Genomic DNA, 19451 nt, shown 5'->3' with positions numbered 1-19451 from the left:
TCATATTATACTATATTAATATAAGAGAAAAAGCGGGGTAATAGAATTCGTATATTTTCTTTATTATTTATTTGTTTTAAGAGGATCTAGTTGGCGTCGTAATGGTTCGTAGTCGTCGAACAAGAATTATAGGCCACCTTGTGTTGATATTTTAAATGAAATAGCATTTGTTTTTTTTTTTTTATAAAATTCGAAGCCCGGCAAATGTTCCACCTCATGGTATTTGGTCGCCACTGCCCGTAGACATTGGCGCCGTGAGAAATTTATAACATTCGTAACATCGCCAATGCGCCAATCTCAGTTTTGTGAACTAAGATGTTATGACCCTTGTGCTTGTAGTTACAGTGACCTTTCAAACTGGAACACAATACTAAGTATTCCTGTTTGGCGGTAAATATATTATAGCGTCCTTATATTCGATCTTGACACCTGGGTTATGTCTCCTAGTACAGCATTTAAGCTTTTAGCTTCTTATATATATACCTACATATAAAACTAACTAACTATGATGTTGAGTGGAGGAGTGGGTGGTACATACTCAGATGGACAAAAACGTACCACCAAGTAAAGTTCAATTTCTTTATTTAAAGAAAATATCCAAACATAACCTACATATTAACGAACAAATTTAAAAATATTGGGTCTGTCGAGGTTGCTGATGATACAATAAATATACTTAGTCTGAAAACACGAAAACGTGGACGCGCCTATTAATAAATTAGCCTAATAGAAATATCCTCAATATACAGACGGAATTATTATATGTGTTACCGAATCAACGATGTTGTACTTCTATTGAAATAAATATCAAATTATAGGCTAGCGACCCGCCCCGGCTTCGCACGGGTGCAATGCTGATACTAAAATATACTACAGAATGTAGTGTCTTACCACGTTCACAGTTTTTCAGTCATTGGACAATACAAACCGCTATGTCCCTGCGTTTTAAAATCTGTAATATCTTCGTAAATATTCATTTAAATTACATGCTATGAGGGGCCATATTTATCTGTATTAAATTCACAATGTATTTAAGGTATTTAATTGGATAAGGATTAATGCTGTGTTGCTTAAAATTGCTTCGAAAATAAGCCATTATTTCTCGTAAAAAAAAGAAAACCTGGTTGTTGGGACATTTGAACACCTTTTTAAGGTGTACAATACTGTGGTACATTATTTTGATCTATCTCGTAGGGTTCAGCCATCGTTAGCAATGTAAGCGCTTCACGACATCACTTCAGAAACATCTAAAATAATAAGAGTTTCTCTATTATATTGTGCATGTATTATACATATAAACCTTCCTGCTAAATCAATCTATCTATTAAAAAAACCGCATCAAAATCCGTTGTGTAATTTTAAAGATCTAAGCATACATAGGGACAGACAGCGGTGAGCGATAAAAGTTTTTGAGATTACTGATAACAAACAAACACTTTTTTAAGTAACAACTGTTTTAAGTAACATTGTAGATACGATATAACTTTCGTATCATTGTTTAAAAAAAAAGAGGTCATTCAACTTTACACGTTTCGATTTTTTGTTGATTGTTTGAATGTATAAAACTTCAGTTAATTAACATATTTCTCACAGACTTTTTGTATATTCATTAAGAAATAGATAAAATCGTTACTAAGACATTCCGCTAACTTCATTAGGTACTTTATAAAATACTCGTCATTTATAAAATAGTTGAATTTTTATTATTGTGTTAAAGAATATATGATTGTAGTTGGCATATTTGTGAAGGTAAAGCGTTCGATCCAATCGTTTAATGCTTGTTCGCAGTGAGCCTTTAGCCTATGGCAAACATGGGCCGCGTTTGCGCAAGGAGCTCGTGACGTGGATCGTGTTCAATAGATCGATGAGTACCATATTGAACGTCGAAACTGTTGACTTTGTTATTAATTCAAGTTCGAAAATGTTTTTATCAAAAATTCATTCATGTCATTGTGTCTACTTCCTTTATGGAAGTAAAGACAATGACGGCTTTTCCGAGAACTCGTTGCAAGCATCGTGTTTTCTAGTGAACACTAATCTCTCAGGAAGTGCACTCCCAACTAGCCAGTGTGATCAGACCCTAAGTTTGCTTACTTTTTTGGGCATGTCCGAAATAATTAATATTTATGACAATTTTTTTCTATCAGATAACCTTCGTTATTATGTTTTTGTCAGTATACAATAGTTTTTTTTTTTTTTTATAATAGCCCTAATATCGATGTTTGGTGGTGACCACTTACCATTTGATGGGCCATCTATATGATAAAAAACGGCAGTCTGGCAAATTGACCACCTGTGGTAACACACCTGTGGTCACATTGTCACCGTAAAAAATAAACTATCGTCAATACGTCACTGCCACCTTTGGAACGAATGTGTAATAACCCTGGTGTCTGTAGTTACACTGGCTCACTCACTCAAATCGGAACACAACAATGCTAAGTATTTTTGTTTGTAAAAGGTCGATGCAAGTACTTGTAAAATATTCAAAGAGGAACTTTAATATTGAAGATCTAAGAATAGACCACTTATAAAGATTTCAAATAATGCTATTAATAACACAGCCTTTTAGTATCCACCAATAATGTACAAAACATACCACCATAGTCTTTTACTGATATTGTAGAGTATAATAATAATAATTTAATCGTGTTCATTGAGAACCCATAGCTTAATTTTCATATGTTTTAAGCGACTACATCATATCATAGGTAATCAAAGATAGAAGCATTAAACTCATTGATTGTCAAATTTAATATTACTACCGGACCTAAAAATAAAATACGCTGACCTGAGAAGAACTGGTAAAATAAACTTAACCAAACCAAAAAACGCCCCAGCCAGGTGCGACCCCAGACCCTACTGACTAGAGTGGAGAACGAGGAGCTTTGGCGCAAATTAGGAAATACCTTTGTCCATCAACGGAATATGATTGGCTGATGGTGAGGATGTTAAATTCTGTATGTCGTTATAAATATAAAGCTGAAAATTTTGTATAATATTAAGTAGAGATGATTACTATGAAATTAAAGTGTGTCGTCATTCCCGACTTTACCGACCTTAATAGCAGGATTCGAGCAATTTAGCGAAAATAAGTTGCTAAGTCTTTGCTAAGACGGTGCTAATTGGACGTAATTGTATGCAGCGGGCAGTGCTCGGGTGATAAATTGAGTTACGTCGTCATCTCCGATCCAAGCCTCATAGAATTAGATTTTATATTAGTGCGAACAGTTTGAGAGTTATATAAAATTCTTAAGTCACTTCATCATCAACCAATCCATAAACACCCAGTTTACTTGGTATTTATTAACTATGGTAACTTTGTGCAAACCTCGCCTACCGCCAAACAGCAATACTTACAATTGTTGTATTGCGGTTTAAAGGCTGAGTAAGCCAGTTTAGTTACAGGAAATAATAACATCTTACTTGCTAAAGGTAGTAACGACGATAGGTAATTGACGATAGATTGTATTTTATAAGTAAACAATAGTAAACCATTATTTTAAATTACCGATACGGCCCAATATGAATTAGAAGACCTGAATCTTGACCGTAGATTGTTGATTCATATTCAAATAACCGCTTTGTATTTATGTGCTTAATTTGTCTCGTATTAAGATTTGTCACACGTGTATACACACTAAAGTGGAGTGGTCGAATAATCTCTTCAAGCTGAGAATAGTCCTTAGATCTATAAAGGGCTAGTGATGTAATATAATGAACATTGCTTATTCAAGATTTAATAGAAATCATATTATGTATTCCATCTTAATGTTGCGTGGGCGTCCGCGCTGGTCATGACGTCAGCGTCACTGGTAACGACAGCGCCAGGAAAATTATAGTGCATTTCTTTTTCTACGTTTAGCGTGTAGCCTCTTTCAAAGGTATACCTTGCGCACTGAGGTTTGATTTTTATTGAACAGTAGTTTTTGCCCGCGGCTTTGCTTTCGTGTGGGGGGAGTTGTTAGGTGCGAAAAGGTGTATGCGAAAATTAATGAGGGTTTGTTGAATAGTTAACACCCCAAATCGTAACAAACATAAAAGGAACAAAGTTAATGTTAAATAGTTAATGATGTTTGTTGTATTTTTGTGTATCTAACCCGCATTGGAGCAGCGTGATGATATTAGAGTCTTCTCCTCAAAGGGAAATGACACCCAGCGGTGTGACATTTAGTAAATTTTTCCTAATCTTAAAGTTACCGCTAATTATTGTAAATATTTTATAATAATGTTTCGTTGGAAAATAATATATTTATTTAAATTATAACTTCAAAACAGCTTACAAAGGTGAATACTACAATATCATGTTAATTTTCGTCTTAGGAAGCGTAGTGTATTAGACGATTAATTGTTACTAATTTCCGTTAACGTATTCGTATGGGAGTTTGGTGTATAAAGGTGCATGCATACACCCTTTCCAAATTTTTGACATAAAATGTAAACTAAATTTTATAATCCATATAAGTTTTTGATTTCATTCAGATTCAGTTCAGTCGTTTTAACTTTACTGATTTATATAGAATTGTATTTAACTGACATAACTCTGTATTTTAAATGTTGGAAATCCAAACTTAACATTTATAATGTAAGTATATCAACGAGTACGTATATCGAAGTAACAGCAGTATTTCATGTTACGATTTAAATTTTTTATCTGCAAAATATTGATGGAGTTCCTATATTCTTTATACCGACGGCTAGTTAGCCTGGATTGGTGTAAGCTGCAATATGCTTTGCGATCTGGCATCGTTCCCACAGGGTCAGCACGTTGAATTGATACAGTTACTCTCTCTAGGTTTACTCTTTGATATTTTAAATACTACCTACTAGCTACTCGACCCAACTTCGCACAAAGGCAATTGAATTTTTCAAAGTGATATATTTAAAAAAAAAGTCGCTTGCTTTTTTAACATCTATTGTATTATGTAAAAAATTAAAAATTTAGCAAGACCGTGTGTTATGTGATCCCTCCGCCCAGATATTGTAATTTAAAGTATTATCTTGTCTACGCCAGCGTGCCATTAATGTGATCACTAGCTCGCTCCCCCTTTTTATGGCATAGGTATACGGACTAGCACATGGGCCAACCTGATGGTAAGTCGTCACCATCGCCCATAGACAATGGCGCTGTAAGAAATATTAACCATTCCTTACATCGCCAATGCGCCACCAACCTTCGGAACTAAGATGGTTTGTCCCTTGTGCCTGTACTTACACTGGCTCACTCACCCTTCAAACCGGAACATAACAATACTGAGTACTGTTGTTTAGCGGTAGAATATCTGATGAGTCCTACCCAGATGGGCTTGCGCAAAGCCCTACCACCGAGTGAACTTTCAATATTTGTCTTGAAGGCTTTTGGATTCCAGAAAATTTCAAGGCATTGATATAGGAAATGATGATATAATGATACGATTCATATTCACTACAAATACTGAGTTAAAAAATTATTCCATAAATATAGTATCGATAAACCTGTTTACGCTTAGATCTAAAAATATCTCATACTATGTATTGGTATAGCAAATACAAATAAGGATCAAATATCTGTGTACGTCGTCAAAATCGATTATATCTCATAAAATGAACAACAGATACATTGTATTTAACCATTTTGAGTTTACAAAGCAACATAACGTGATACTAACATAATAATCTGATAAGTATATTAAGCGGAAATCCGGTTAAAACAATAAATTAAATCTCTACACAATGAGAGTATAATGCATATATTAAAAGTTGTCAAGCGTCGTCTGTTCATGCATAATTTAAAGACTCTAAAGTTTAAAAATTTATTATGTTATCTCTATTTTACTCAGATTCGTCTGAAAGGCAATTCCTTCGAGAATATCACAATATTAATTAATATTGATATAAAAAATAAATATCTATATAAACATAGTTTGTGTTATCAGCCATTTCTTAAGAAACCAAAAATATTGATAAACTTTATTTTGTATAATACGGAACCAATATTCGCTTTATTTATATACATAAGTTTAAATAATGCATATCTTTTAATATCTCCAACGAATAGAGATCCGTATATGTTAGAAAGAGATAAAAGTTATCACAAAGCTCATATTCAATTTAAATAAACGTGTCTTCCAGTGGTCAAGTGCAGCCACTCAGCGTAATTCAATTATAGCTGGACTACTATGACTTAGAACTTGTTCACATTAAACTGAAAAGATTTTTATATAAACTATTGATTATTATTTATTTTAAAGTCAATATTAATCCACTTAAAATTATATTATTTAGTATTTCAAATAAGTTATATAAATAACTTTTTTTTTTTTTAAATATATGCAAAAATTAATGATACCTACGATTCACAATGAAAGCACGATCATACAATCACGATATCATATAATCACGATTATACTATATTATATTATTATATGTGTTCAATCAAAACGTCGTCGTTGACATAAATTATTATTCAATATATTTTTATAGATGGATTGTGAATATTTTCAACCAACACACTTTTGCGAATAATAAATAAAATCTATCCAAAACTTAATTATTTAATTTATTGAATAATAATAGATATTAATTAGTTATTAATAAAACATGTAATTATTTTTTATGTATATATATTTTTTCTTGAAATCTGTTGGAGCTTTCATGATAAGGGACGGAAGTATGTAACAGGAAAACGGTAAAGCGCGCACTGTTTGATATGAGTATGAGTTTGGTATGAGTGAGTGGGTGTAGAGTTGGTCTTCAGATGGTATTATCCCATTTTCCGAGAGGATATAATGTTGCTTATTACCAAGGTCAGATGTCAAAGGTAAATTATTATTTTAAAATAACTTAATAATTGTATAATCCTGAAGTTTATGTAGTCACACTAACTGACCCAAAATTTTAAATGATTCATACAACTCAGCATATCTTCCATCTAGACATATATGGTTAAATCATGACATCCGTCTGACACAGCTTAATAACAGTCTCATCGTGAGAAATGTTTAATTTAAAATGAATTTAATGTCTTAATTGTAACGCACTCAAGTACAGGTACAAGTACAGGAAACGCAACAATACAAATTATTAAGTAAGTACTCGTACTACTGTTTGGTTGTAAAATATCAGATCAGTGGCTGGTCTGTACAATGACCTACCACCATGTGGTATAATTTCATGTGCCTAATTTGTGTTTATAATTCATCTCGTGCTCGGTGAAAGAAAACATCGTGAGGAAACCTGCATGTGTCTAATTTCAACGAAATTCTGCCGTGTATTCCGCCAACCCGCATTGGGGCAGCGTGGTGGAATATGCTCCAAGCCTTCTCAAAGGGAGAGGAGGCCTTTAGCCCAGCAGTGGGCAAATTTACAGGCTACTAATGCTAAAAAAAAATGTAGTATAATATGGCATATAACCATAAATTTTTGCCATATCACTATTATTACAGCTGAAGGAAATAACCAATAGCTGTGGATGAGGGAAGCAAATATAAAAAACAGGAATGTATACAAAATTCTTTACAGTAAAGTAACATCAACATTTATATTATGTAAAACTACGTATAGTCAGTTTACATATATGAGTTTGTATGTGAGTATTTGTATGTCAGTCTGTACTATATTAAAGCTCAGGGGAAAGTAATAAAAATTGATTGACACAAGAAATAAGGACAATGTGATGTGTGTGTGCGTAAAAGCTCACATGGTCAATTGTCTTTCTTTCTAATAGTCTATTGGGTTGGCAATCTGATATGACCGAAGAGGATCAGCCTTACGAGTGATCGAAGACTTAACGTACTTTCAAAGGCACGAGATTTAACACCGAAAATATCCTATCCACCGTAAATTTCTTCATGCAGCCGTAGTCTATCTAATTCATTATACAATTCAACTTCATAAAAACGCATACATTAATATCACTGTGTTAATACGTGTGTGTTTGTAAAAGTGTTTGTACGTGTGTGATGTAACACAGCTGTAATGTTTCGTATGTTGTGTGTTTACGAATAAGCGTGATCGCGATCTCTGTTTTCGGATGCAGACTCCAATGGCTCTTATAACGTTTATACGAGACGTAATGCCTTTTATGTCTGAATTTACCTTCCTCTAATGGTACATATAAAAAAGCAATGACGTCAATAACACTTTGTTTCTTCTGAATTGTTCTGAATAACGCAGATTTGGTATTTCGAAAATTTAACTTTTATGTATTGAGAAAAAATTCAATTTTTTTTTTAATTGACAGTGAATTTTTATAATTCGCGCGTACACGTACAGCTTGAAAAAAAAACTACACGATGAAGTTAAAGTCCAATTGAATGTCAAGTCGTTCGAAATAGACATCACACCTCATCTTTTTTTTACAATGTATATTTTACAAAATTTTGATTGTTTGTTTAGTGAGTGTTTTGTCAGTGGTGAAAAAAGAAGATATTACACATATCATTACTATTATTTTATTTCATTATTAATAAACAGATTATTATTATTATATACGCCAAAAGTAGTATAACTTTAAAAAAAAAGTAACCACCGTTGAAATGTGTATGTTAAAATATAAAATGTATTTTTATAACGACTCAAAACACATTGTATCATATTTATTAATAAACTGACGGTTAACGAGCAAATATGCCACCTGATGGTAAGTGGTCTGGCAATTAACCACATTCCTGACATTGTCAATGTTCCGTACCTACTATTATAAATTATTATAATTTTAGCAATCGGTATGTACAGTGTGAGTGTCCCACAAGTGGGCACGATACGATACAAATTGATATATATCAATGTACACTCTGTGCGCGAAATTAATGTAAACGTTCGGAATTTCATCCAATTTAATCATGCAGGTTTCCTGACGATATTTACCTTTGAAACTGAGCATGAGATCATTTATAAAGAAATATTAAGTACGTAATAACTCTGTGATGATTGAACTTTGAACTTTTGATCTACATACTGTGTAAGGCCATATCGGCTTCAATTAAACTTACTTTAAATAATGTAATATAAAATTTCATTACAAGACTACACAAAAAATATTACATACAAAGGTTGCTATATATAAATACAATCGTTTGATGACGATTATCATTGTCGATTTGATGTTTTAATCGATGTAACGAACCATTGATAACTTATGAATGATGTCTCGTCTTACTTGGTGGTAGGGCTTCGTGCAAGCCCGTCTGGGTAGGTACCACCCATTCATCAACATCAAATTGTTATTATTTCTCAAAGCATCAATGTCTATGGGCGGTGACTACTTACCATCAGATGGCCCATTTGTCGTCAGCTTATCTAATACAAAAAAGAACAATTGTACTATTCGTAAGCAAAACAGATCGTTTCTTAAATATTGAAATTGGGCATAGACGTGTATTACACTTTTCAAGAATAACGTAAACTATACTTAAATAACAAGTTTTTGTTAAAATAAACCAAATAAGCCCAAACCCACGAGAGTTTTCCAATAACCATTGCATCAGACCCAAACCGTTGGTAAATAATTATTATCATTTTTTATTGAAATAGGTAGGCTTACTGTCAAACGAGTGGTCTCTAATGTTAAGTGGTATTTAAGCAACTATCAGACGTATTAATCCTTACACCGTAAATAGGTCACCAACTAACCAAGATGTTATGTTCCTCGTAGCTGTTGATACACGAACTCACCCAGATTTCAAGGCGAGAAACAAACTAAGTATTGCTGTCGAATTGTAGAATATGTGATGTGTGTCTACTTAACCTCACCATCACTAAGCCGTACCACCAAGAAAATTGGTGTCTCAATATATTATCATAATTACAAAACCCTTCTAAAGTTTCAAGTCGATACGTGTCTAAGAATTATGTTTAAATCAAGTGGATTTTTAATGTTAGTTGCATAAAAGTAAGGTTGCTATGAATGAAGCGTGTACAGAAAGTAAATAACATAATAGAAAACTTACTTTTTAAATAGCTCCTATGTAAAAGTAATTTGACGTCCAGCTGCCGTTGCAGTGGCTGAATAAAGAATCTGAAACAATTACGTGTAATTAATTTTATTTACTCAACGACAATGTTTACGAAAATTTAAGTACGAACACTACAGTCTTTTGTTTTTGAATGAAAAACACATTTGACTTGAAATAGACCTTATCATGGCATTAAGATACTTACCTAATATACAAAACGGAATTGGATCATCGAAATAAGTTATATGAATATTAAATATACTAAAGTACTAAAACAGAAAGTACAATAAAAGAAAAATGATATAAAATTTTGCGAGCAACTTAGAGCAACTTTTTAAACTTAAGTTATAAGCAAATATTATATGCAATCCTATCATTTTTATCTCTTACTTAAGATATATAAATAATTGTATCTATACTAATATTATATTTATTCTGTCTTTTGGTCTTACACAGGCAAACCACTGAACGGAATTTGATGAAATTTGGCAAGCTTAAACTGTAAGAACGTAGTAGTACATATAACCCTTAAAACGCAAGCGAAGCAACGTACGACAGCTAGTTTGATATAATGTGAAATTATTTCTAAAATACTGGCAGATAAAGATAAAAAAAGTTGTAGAAGAATGTACGCTGTACTGATTATCAGTAGTATCTCTGTGACGTCCGATTCGATTTTTGGAACGAAGTCCTTTTATGCGGCTTACAGTTGATTGAACTGACATAAATCGTTACGTACGGAAAATGCGTTATGCTTCCTCTGGGCGATCTTTCCTTCTCTTTCTTTCTTTTCTCTATCTCTGTCTCTTTAATTATTCTCAAACATTGTTAATTTATTCAAATCACATAATATTTAGCGAGAACAACTTTGTTCCAACCGAGTGACACTTGCCCCATTTCATGAGCAAACAGGCTACCAGATGGTCATCATCGTCTAGGGATACGCTTAGGATCTAAGACATTATGTGAGTGAGTTAGCCAGTGTAGTAATAGATATACTACACTGGCTAACTCACCTTTCAAACATGAACACAGTAAAACGATCTATTACAAAAAAATTACTTAATAAAATAACCGTTTAGTATATGAAGCCCACCCTGACCATAAAGTTGGATATATACTTTTTATTTGACATAGGTGATCGATCTTTCTACCACGACTTATGTAAGTGATTACTTTGAAATCAAACGAATATAAAATGTAAATTACAAATCGTTGCGTGATTAAGTTAGCGTGTTTCTTACTCAATAAAAACTAATAAGATTGTTTAGTGAAGCATTATATTCATCTAAAACGTTATCTAATGAGATATTAATGACAACAGTACTGTTCTTGTGAATCGCGGAACTAGCGGGACGAGTTTTTTTTCGTGTGAAATTTCATATAGGTACATTGTCATTTGAAAAAAAGAAGCATATTAAGACTCTTCGATCACGATTAATATGTTCTAAGGACTTAGCCTACTATTTAATATAATCGATTCAAAAACAATCAAAATACACATAATTTGTTCAAAAAAGACAACACCTAAAATTTATCTCATGAGCTGAAGCCAACTTGAATAAAGAACAATTTTAATTTTCACATTTTCATCTGTCCTTTCAGCTAATTCGATTTTAGGCATTATTAATTTATTAATTCTAGAATATACAATTAAAAGTATATTAGAATTATTTTATTATTTTTTATAAAAGTACCTTTAGCTTAAATTAGCTGATTCAGTTAGCTAAATATTTTTACTTGAAACAACTCTACGTTGTTATTATATAAACTGATACTAAAAAATCCCCAGAGAAAAACATAGGTCACTGTTTTAGACCTAACATCTTCGCCCCCCCCCCCCCGAATAAATACTAATTATTATTACATTCGGTCATGATTATATATGTCCATTATATATCAAATGTTGATCGATATGTCTCTTGGAGATTATGGTTTCTATTGCTAAATCACCAAATATAAATTCATTTGGATGCAGAGGGGGAGGGGCAGACGTTAAGTAGCTTTTTGTGTTTTTTTTAGTTATTAGTTAGATATTTACCATACCAATGCTTGGTATGGCAAATATCACGATGAACGGTTTAACAGTTGAGACGTGATAGCGTAACAAACATACACACTCACTTTCTCATTTATATTATTATTACGGTTTTAGTAATAATACTTCTTGGTAGGGCTTTGTGTATGCCCGACTGAGTAAGTACCACCTACTCATAAGATATTCTGTCGCTAAACAGCAATATTCAGCAGTGTTGTGTTCCCGTTTGAAAGGTGAGTGAGCCAGTGAAACTAAAGGCACAAGGGACTTTACATCTTATTTCCCATGTTAGGTGATGTTTTGGCGCTTTAAGAAATGGTTAATATAATTTAAAACGAGACGCGATGACGAGATGACGCTTGAATCTATTCCATAAATAAATAAAAAAGTAACTGTTCTGAAATCAAGAATGAGTTTTTGTAACTAATCGATTTCAATTGATTAATAAAGTTATCTCGATACAAACAATGGGTTTTAGTAGTTGAGTACTCTAAGAACTTAACTAAAAACCAACTTGCTTTTTTATTTTGTACTCTGGCACGAGGAATGAATAGTAACAAGCTAATGAAACACCGTTTCTAGGTCCCGCTAACAAGATTACAATTATTAATTCAAGGAGACCTTTCAATACTGATTCATTCAATTAAGCCATTAGCTATTACTTTATAAGACTACATCGTAAAAAGTCATATTTAACGAGCGATGCATATGATTCTTGTGTATTTTATCTTGTTTTAAAACATATATATTGTATGTTCTCAAACGTGACGACCATTTGATGTATGTGACCATTTATGTTTTGGTATGCTGAGAAAAAAATACAGTATATTTTATGTTATAGTTAGTGGAATAGGCTAACATATAAAATGGTCAAAATGACATATTATGTCTTGGAGTCAAGAATACATGAGTATGGCTATTGAAGCATGGAAGCAGAAAAAAATGGGATAGGAATTGGCCGCAAAAACATGTGGTGTTCTTTAAGTTACTCTTAGATGTGATGACCACATACCACACTATGTAGTATTATTTATTTATTTATATTTATATGCACCAATGCACCACCAATATTGGCAGTTAAGATGTTATGCCCCTGGTGCCTGTAGTTTCACTGGCTCCCTCATCCTTCAAACCGAATCACAACAATACTAAGCATTATTATATGACGGTATAACATCTGATTAGTGGGTGGTATCCAGAAGAGCTTGCACAAAGCACCAAGTATCTTTGAGACACTTAAACGGTCGATCTAATTAAGTTTTACAACTATATAAAATATTTTGATTAAAATTCCATTTCGTGCGGTTATACATTAAAAAACGAGATACCTCTAAATTTAAAGTCTATCAGGTTCTTGGATACTCTTTTTTATTCAACAAGAAATAGTTGTTCTTTGTGCCATAAATTTACAACCAGAAAATAATGACTCAAATTTGAGGGAAGCTTGTGAAGAAATCACCGGCTTGTAAGATTTCACTTTGTGTACAACAATGGATATAAAGATGAAATAACCAGGAGGTGATCGTTTCACTTCACGATTTAAACTTAGTACAATATAAATGACCTACTTTATATGTAGTCATTAACCTGTTTAAGTAATATTATCAAAAACAATGATCATTACTGTATAGCTATAAAGAAAGAACAAATTCGAAACACCACCGGAAATATCTAAAAGTGAAAAGCGATATTGATTTTCATTTGTATACCATTTAATTGATATACGTATTAAAATAGCGTGTAAGTAATAAAGCAACTGTCAGCAGCTACCCAGTCTATTGTTCAAGAGCACGTGACAGAGCGCCCATGAGTTGGACAGAGGTTGTGATATGTCCTCCTACACGAGTGCACAAGGGAGACAGCTCCTGCGTGACATTGACGAAATAATCTATTCCTGGTGGGCTCTGAACGCCATTAAGAATTGAATTGAAGGAAGACAGTTGTCAGAGAACAGAGATGAATAATCAAGCGTGCAATCACGACCATGATCTGTCTTTCAGGAACGAAATTACGAAGAAAAATAATTTGGATTTTAAATAGATGAGCCGATATGGCCCAATGATTAGAACGCAAGCATCTTAACCGCTGATTGCCGGTTCAAACCCAGGCAAGAACTACTGAATTCCATGTGCTTAATTTATGTTAATAAGTCATCTGGTACTCGGCAGTGAAGAAAAACATCGTGAGGAAACCTGTATGTATAATTTCAACGAAATTCTGCCACATGTGTATCCAGCAACCTGCATTCGAGCAGTGTAGTGGAATAAACTCCAAAACCTTCTCCTTAAAGGAAGAGAAGACCTTAGCCAAGCAGTGGGAAATTTAAAACCTGTTATTATAATATTAGATAGACATCTCATTTATCAGTGTGAAGTTACATCTATGAACGCGTGTAACTCAAGACACAAATTCTTCTGCATATTTCGATAGCCTGGGCTAATTTTGACCATAATGGTCTTGATATATTAGGAGGTCACCAATATTTAACAATAATGGGATATATTTATGTACCGAATTTAGTTTGAACAGTTATTATATAATGAGGGATAAAGTAGATTTTGTAAAAAATCACACACACACTGGACAGTTTTACCTAGCTGAGCCAAAACTATTTTTATTGCCTTATAATTATTACATAAAAAATTATCTGCACTAAAATCTATCCATGTTTTTAGAAATTTCTTTACGACTATTAACATCACTCGTTTTAACCTTTTCGTTCTAAATTTTGACTGTATCTTATATTTATAGAAAGGAACTCATTGCAATAATACGTACCTTTGCTTAAAAAGAAAATCAAAACGAGTTTCAAATACACACAAACATAAATATATCATTTGGTATTCGATATGTTTAAAATAAATACTTATTTAAATGATAATATTTTTCAAGAAAAAAAAAATATATTATAAAAACTTAATAGCATCTACTCACACAATTATAATATTTATATTATGTTTTCCATTAATTTAAATACAAAACAAGTTTTTTTTTTATATTAGGGTCTAAAGTCGTAATAATAAGTATGAATGAAACGATATTAATAAATGTCTAAGCAAATTGCAGACGTTAAAAAAATTAAACGATTCTCACCATCTCCTAGGGGACATGACGTATTATATTAATGGAAGACGAAGTAATAGCTTAATTAATTAAAAACAATTAGATTCATAGATAGCAACGGAATTCATAATTAATTCTCATCAGAAAATTTCCCATGAGATTTATTGTCTTTGAAATCATCTATGGTAATAAAATAAAATTCCCTTACATATTTCCTTTGAAGCACTTTTACAATAATAAAATATTCATATAATAAAATGCTTTGATCCAAAAATATACACAAGTCTCATAAAAAAATATCCAATTTACAAGTAAAGACAAGACCGCAAAACTAATTTAATTAAATCTAATTCTATTACCGCAAGCCTCACACACATACATAAACACACACCAAGATATATTGAATGTACTATTAAACTATTAACACTATCACGAATTAAAAACGAAAATCCTGGCACACTACACGCTTAGACAAAAAAACAACATTTTTTTTTTAATTCCATTCGATTTACAAATTTGGAAAAATGTTGTGTTTATTTATAGACATTGTTTTTTTTAAATTTCAATTTTTAATGATAAAATTATTTTATTTATAATTACGAATATTTAATGTACAAAAATTGTTGTTTTTTTTTTGGAATTGTAATTTTAAAATTTTTGATACCGTGATTCGTGTTGGCTATTAAATAAGCAACCGGCGTTCTTGAGTGCCACTCGTACTGTAATACAAACCTAGTATGGTTTCGATGTCCACGCTCCATTTGACTGAGAATGTGTTATACACCAGTGTAAAAAATATTAATTGGGTAATTTTATTACACTTGTAAATATTCGGTCGCGTGTTTTAAAAATGCTTATCTCCTTATAATCCTATTTAATAATTGAATTTCTTTCATGTGAATAATTTTCTAAGTCGCTTCAGTGGTTTTCGAGATTAAGATTAATGAGCAAAAATATTAAAAGCGTTAAAATAAATCTTATATAGATGATGCCTTTATCATAATCTTAAATAGCTATGTACATTGGACAAGCTTCCAGCCTTTTTACGAGTACATAATCAGTGGGTCTTCTTAAGAACTCATAAAACAATTCGATGTAAGCATACTAAACAAAACTACAGACCGAATGAACACTTAATATAAAATAGTGTTAAATTTCGAGTTGCTCCTAATAATCAAAAGTATATATATCATAATACTGAAATAGACGAAGATGCTTATTAAAAAAAAAAAAGTTCATTGATCTTCATAAGGCCTTTCATATTGTAATAATAATATTTATTAAGAACAGTCAGAACTAGAAAATATTTTTAATGAGAAAATTAAGTTGTAATATTCTAATAAAGATATTAAGATTTGTTGACACCTATGATAGTCAAGAACAGAACAGCTCCAAAAACATCTATCAAACGATAACTATTTTACCAATATTTGTTCAGTCGAGCTTGCATGATATGTATATAATGATAGTAGACGAACAATAATTGTACTTTTGTGATGGTCGTTCATTCGATTTAAGTTAGTTTCGTCTTCGAACTATTGAAAATAATTATTATGTAATGCACATTTACTGCATAACACCGTCCACAAGGGCCCTGCACACTAACAAGACACACACAAAGACCAGCTCACACACGAATGCATATTGACCGTTTAATTCCTATGAGTAACGTAAGGTGATCTAGTATACACTGTTGGATGACACGGTTTTTTTATATAATCGGATATGATCATATCGTGAATCAGAAAAGACAAAGAGTTTTGAATTTCGAACATATTGGTAGAATACTCTTTGTAAGAGGGGCGTTAGATATGTCATCAAAATTTGACTTCCTACTTTGATATAGTTCTATTTACGAAGGCGCGCCCCTCCACTGTAATTTTTGTTTGTTCTGTTGCCTTTATTTTTACACTAGTTGTCGCCTTCTGCTTTCAGAGGGTTGGTTGTTACGTGTTAGGCAAAAAAGTAGCCTATGTCCTTCCTTGGAGTTCGAGTTTGCTTCATACCAAATTTCATCAAATTCGGTTCATTGGTTTGGTAGTGAAAGAGCGACAGACAGAGAGACAGACAGAGTTACTTTTACATTCATAATATTATAGTATAGATTAGTCATCTCACGTATACTAAGAGATCTTGTAAGTACAAGCACCACTCGTATAATACCCGGCACGAATCTTGACTCTGCGCAGTAACAAAAAATAGATGTCGTTTGAGGTGCGGTCTGAGGCGAGGAGCGCGTTACTATAGCAAACAAGGCCGCCATTACTAGTAACCATAGCAACGGGTGGATGCGTGGCCCCGCGCAGTGCCACCGCGTCTCCCGTCGCCCGCGCATGTTCCTGTGTTGTCTTAGTGTACGCTCATTAACATAAGTTATTATTATATAACGGTTTTATTGTGTAAAATTGTGTTTGATTATTAACTTTGTTTTTGTATTGTTGATTTTGTGGGTTGTTTCTTTTGTTATTATAGTAAGATTTTAACGAAGTATACTAAAATGCCAAGAAAAAATAATATAGTTCTAAAAAGACAAGCTCGGAAAATGATTTACGATGTTTACTGTTTTTTAAAAAACGAAGCTAATGGCAGAAGTGATACTCAAATTAAAGAGAGAACAGCTGAAGCAACAAAAACCTCTCTATGCACTGTTCGGAGAATCGTAAAAGAAGCTGAGCAGTCAGAATTTCTCACAGTATTCCGGACGCCTGGAAAAAAACATGCTAGATCGAAACCTGTAACTGGTATAGACAATTTCGATCAAGGAGTTATCAAAAGATGCATTCATAATTTTCATTTAACAAATAATGAAATCCCAACAGTTACGAAACTTCTGACAAAACTGCGATCGGATATAAATTATCAAGGATCTGAACGGAGTCTTCGACGCATCTTAAAGGATCTAGGCTTTAAATGGAAAGCAACAGAAAATAATAGAAAAGTTCTTATTGAGAAAACCAGTATAAGATTACAGCGAATCAAATATTTAGAAGCAATACAAAAGTACAGACATGAAGGAAGGCCCATAATTTATACTGACGAATCGTATGTCCACGCTTCGCACACAAGTTCCAAGGCGTGGACGGACGGTTCAAAAAAAGGTTTAAAAAAACCGATATCCAAAGGTCAACGGGTAGTTATGGTACATGCAGGGTCTGAAGCCGGTTTTATACCAAATGGTTTATTAATGTTTAAATCCGGAGCCAAAACGGGCGACTATCACGACGACATGAATTATGAAAATTATTCCAAATGGTTAACTTCACAATTAATACCAAACCTACCACCGAGATCCGTCGTGGTAGTAGACAATGCATCCTACCATAATACACCATATAATTTGGCCCCAAATTCAAACTCCAAGAAATGCGACATGCAAGCCTGGCTGACTGAAAAAGGAATTTCGTTTGATCCAACAATGTACAAGCCACAGTTGTACGAACTAATAAAAACGAACAAAGAAAATTTAAAAAATTATAATATCGATAGATTATTAGCACAACACAATCATAGTGTCCTTCGCTTGCCGCCCTATCATCCGGATCTGAACCCCATTGAAATGGCGTGGGCCGCAATCAAAGGTTACGTTAGCAGCAAAAACGTAGCGTGGAACGTCACACGCGTTATGGAACTGGTGAAACAGAAGGTAGATGCTATGGGATCAAGTGAATGGCAAAAGTTATGTTCAAAAGTAAGGTCTATTGAAGACGACTATTGCAAAAGCGACCATGTAGTGGACCAGTTGACAGACCAACTTGTTATTCAAGTGGGAGATTCAGATAGCAGCAGTAGTAGCGATTGGGAAGTCTTTGATGATGACGAACCCGGTCCGAGCACCAGTACCAACCCCAGTACCAATCCAAGAACTTCGACTTCATTTGCTGATTTTGAGGGTTTCACGCCGTTGAGTGATAGTGATTAATTTATTTTCTAATAATATTTCTAAATTTTATTTTTATTTCTTTTTATTTATTTATTGATACAATAATTACTAAATATACAATAATTAACCCGTTGTGTTAAAACACAACGGGTTAATTATTGTATATTTAGTTGTGTTTTAACCCGTTGTGTTTTAACCCGTTGTGTTAAAACACAACGGGTTAATTATTGTATATTTAGTAATTATTGTATCAATAAATAAATAAAAAGAAATAAAATAGGTACGTAATAAATTACGTACCTACCCTTTAATATATTAAATATTTATTTTAAGCTTTTTAGATAGTACGTGATTTTCGCAAGGACTGTACCTGCGCAGAGGACGCCATGTTAGGTCAAGTTTCGTGCCGGGTAGTATACTAATGCACGCTGACATTGGAGGCCTTATTGAACGAATTGATCGGATATGATTTTAGACCGTTTTGCTCCATTCAAAATATAATTAGGATAAAGAACTTACATAGTAGTAATAGTAA

General features: G+C 32.9%; 2 protein-coding genes across 3 annotated transcripts in view; one reads left to right on the top strand and one right to left on the bottom strand.

Annotated features, from left to right (window-relative positions):
• LOC125065626 (guanine nucleotide-binding protein subunit gamma-e) overlaps window positions 1-15754 on the bottom strand; it is a 40188-nt gene extending 24434 nt beyond the window's left edge. The window contains exons 1-2 of one of the 2 annotated variants that reach the window (XM_047673356.1): window positions 15701-15754; window positions 9930-9997 (exon numbers count right to left, since the gene is read on the bottom strand). The gene's annotated coding sequence lies outside the window, so the exon portion shown is untranslated. Of the gene's footprint in view, window positions 1-9929; window positions 9998-15244; window positions 15265-15700 lie in introns of those variants that run through there. The other variant, XM_047673357.1, reaches the window with a different exon arrangement.
• A 2418-nt stretch (window positions 15755-18172) lies between these two features.
• On the top strand, window positions 18173-18955 carry LOC125065948. Its single transcript, XM_047673808.1, has one exon. It carries the CDS (start codon window positions 18173-18175, stop codon window positions 18953-18955), a length of 783 nt encoding a protein of 260 aa, XP_047529764.1.
• Window positions 18956-19451: the final 496 nt, after the last annotated feature.

Source organism: Vanessa atalanta, chromosome 8 (genome assembly GCF_905147765.1).
Source record: "Vanessa atalanta chromosome 8, ilVanAtal1.2, whole genome shotgun sequence".
NCBI lineage: Eukaryota > Metazoa > Arthropoda > Insecta > Lepidoptera > Nymphalidae > Vanessa > Vanessa atalanta.
Note: the sequence above shows the minus strand (reverse complement) of the source record. Positions and strands in the feature narration are given on the sequence as shown.

Excerpts from the sequence above, each read along its gene's own strand:
- LOC125065948 (XM_047673808.1), top strand. The coding sequence starts at position 18,173 with ATGGTACATGCAGGGTCTGAAGCCGGTTTTATACCAAATGGTTTATTA.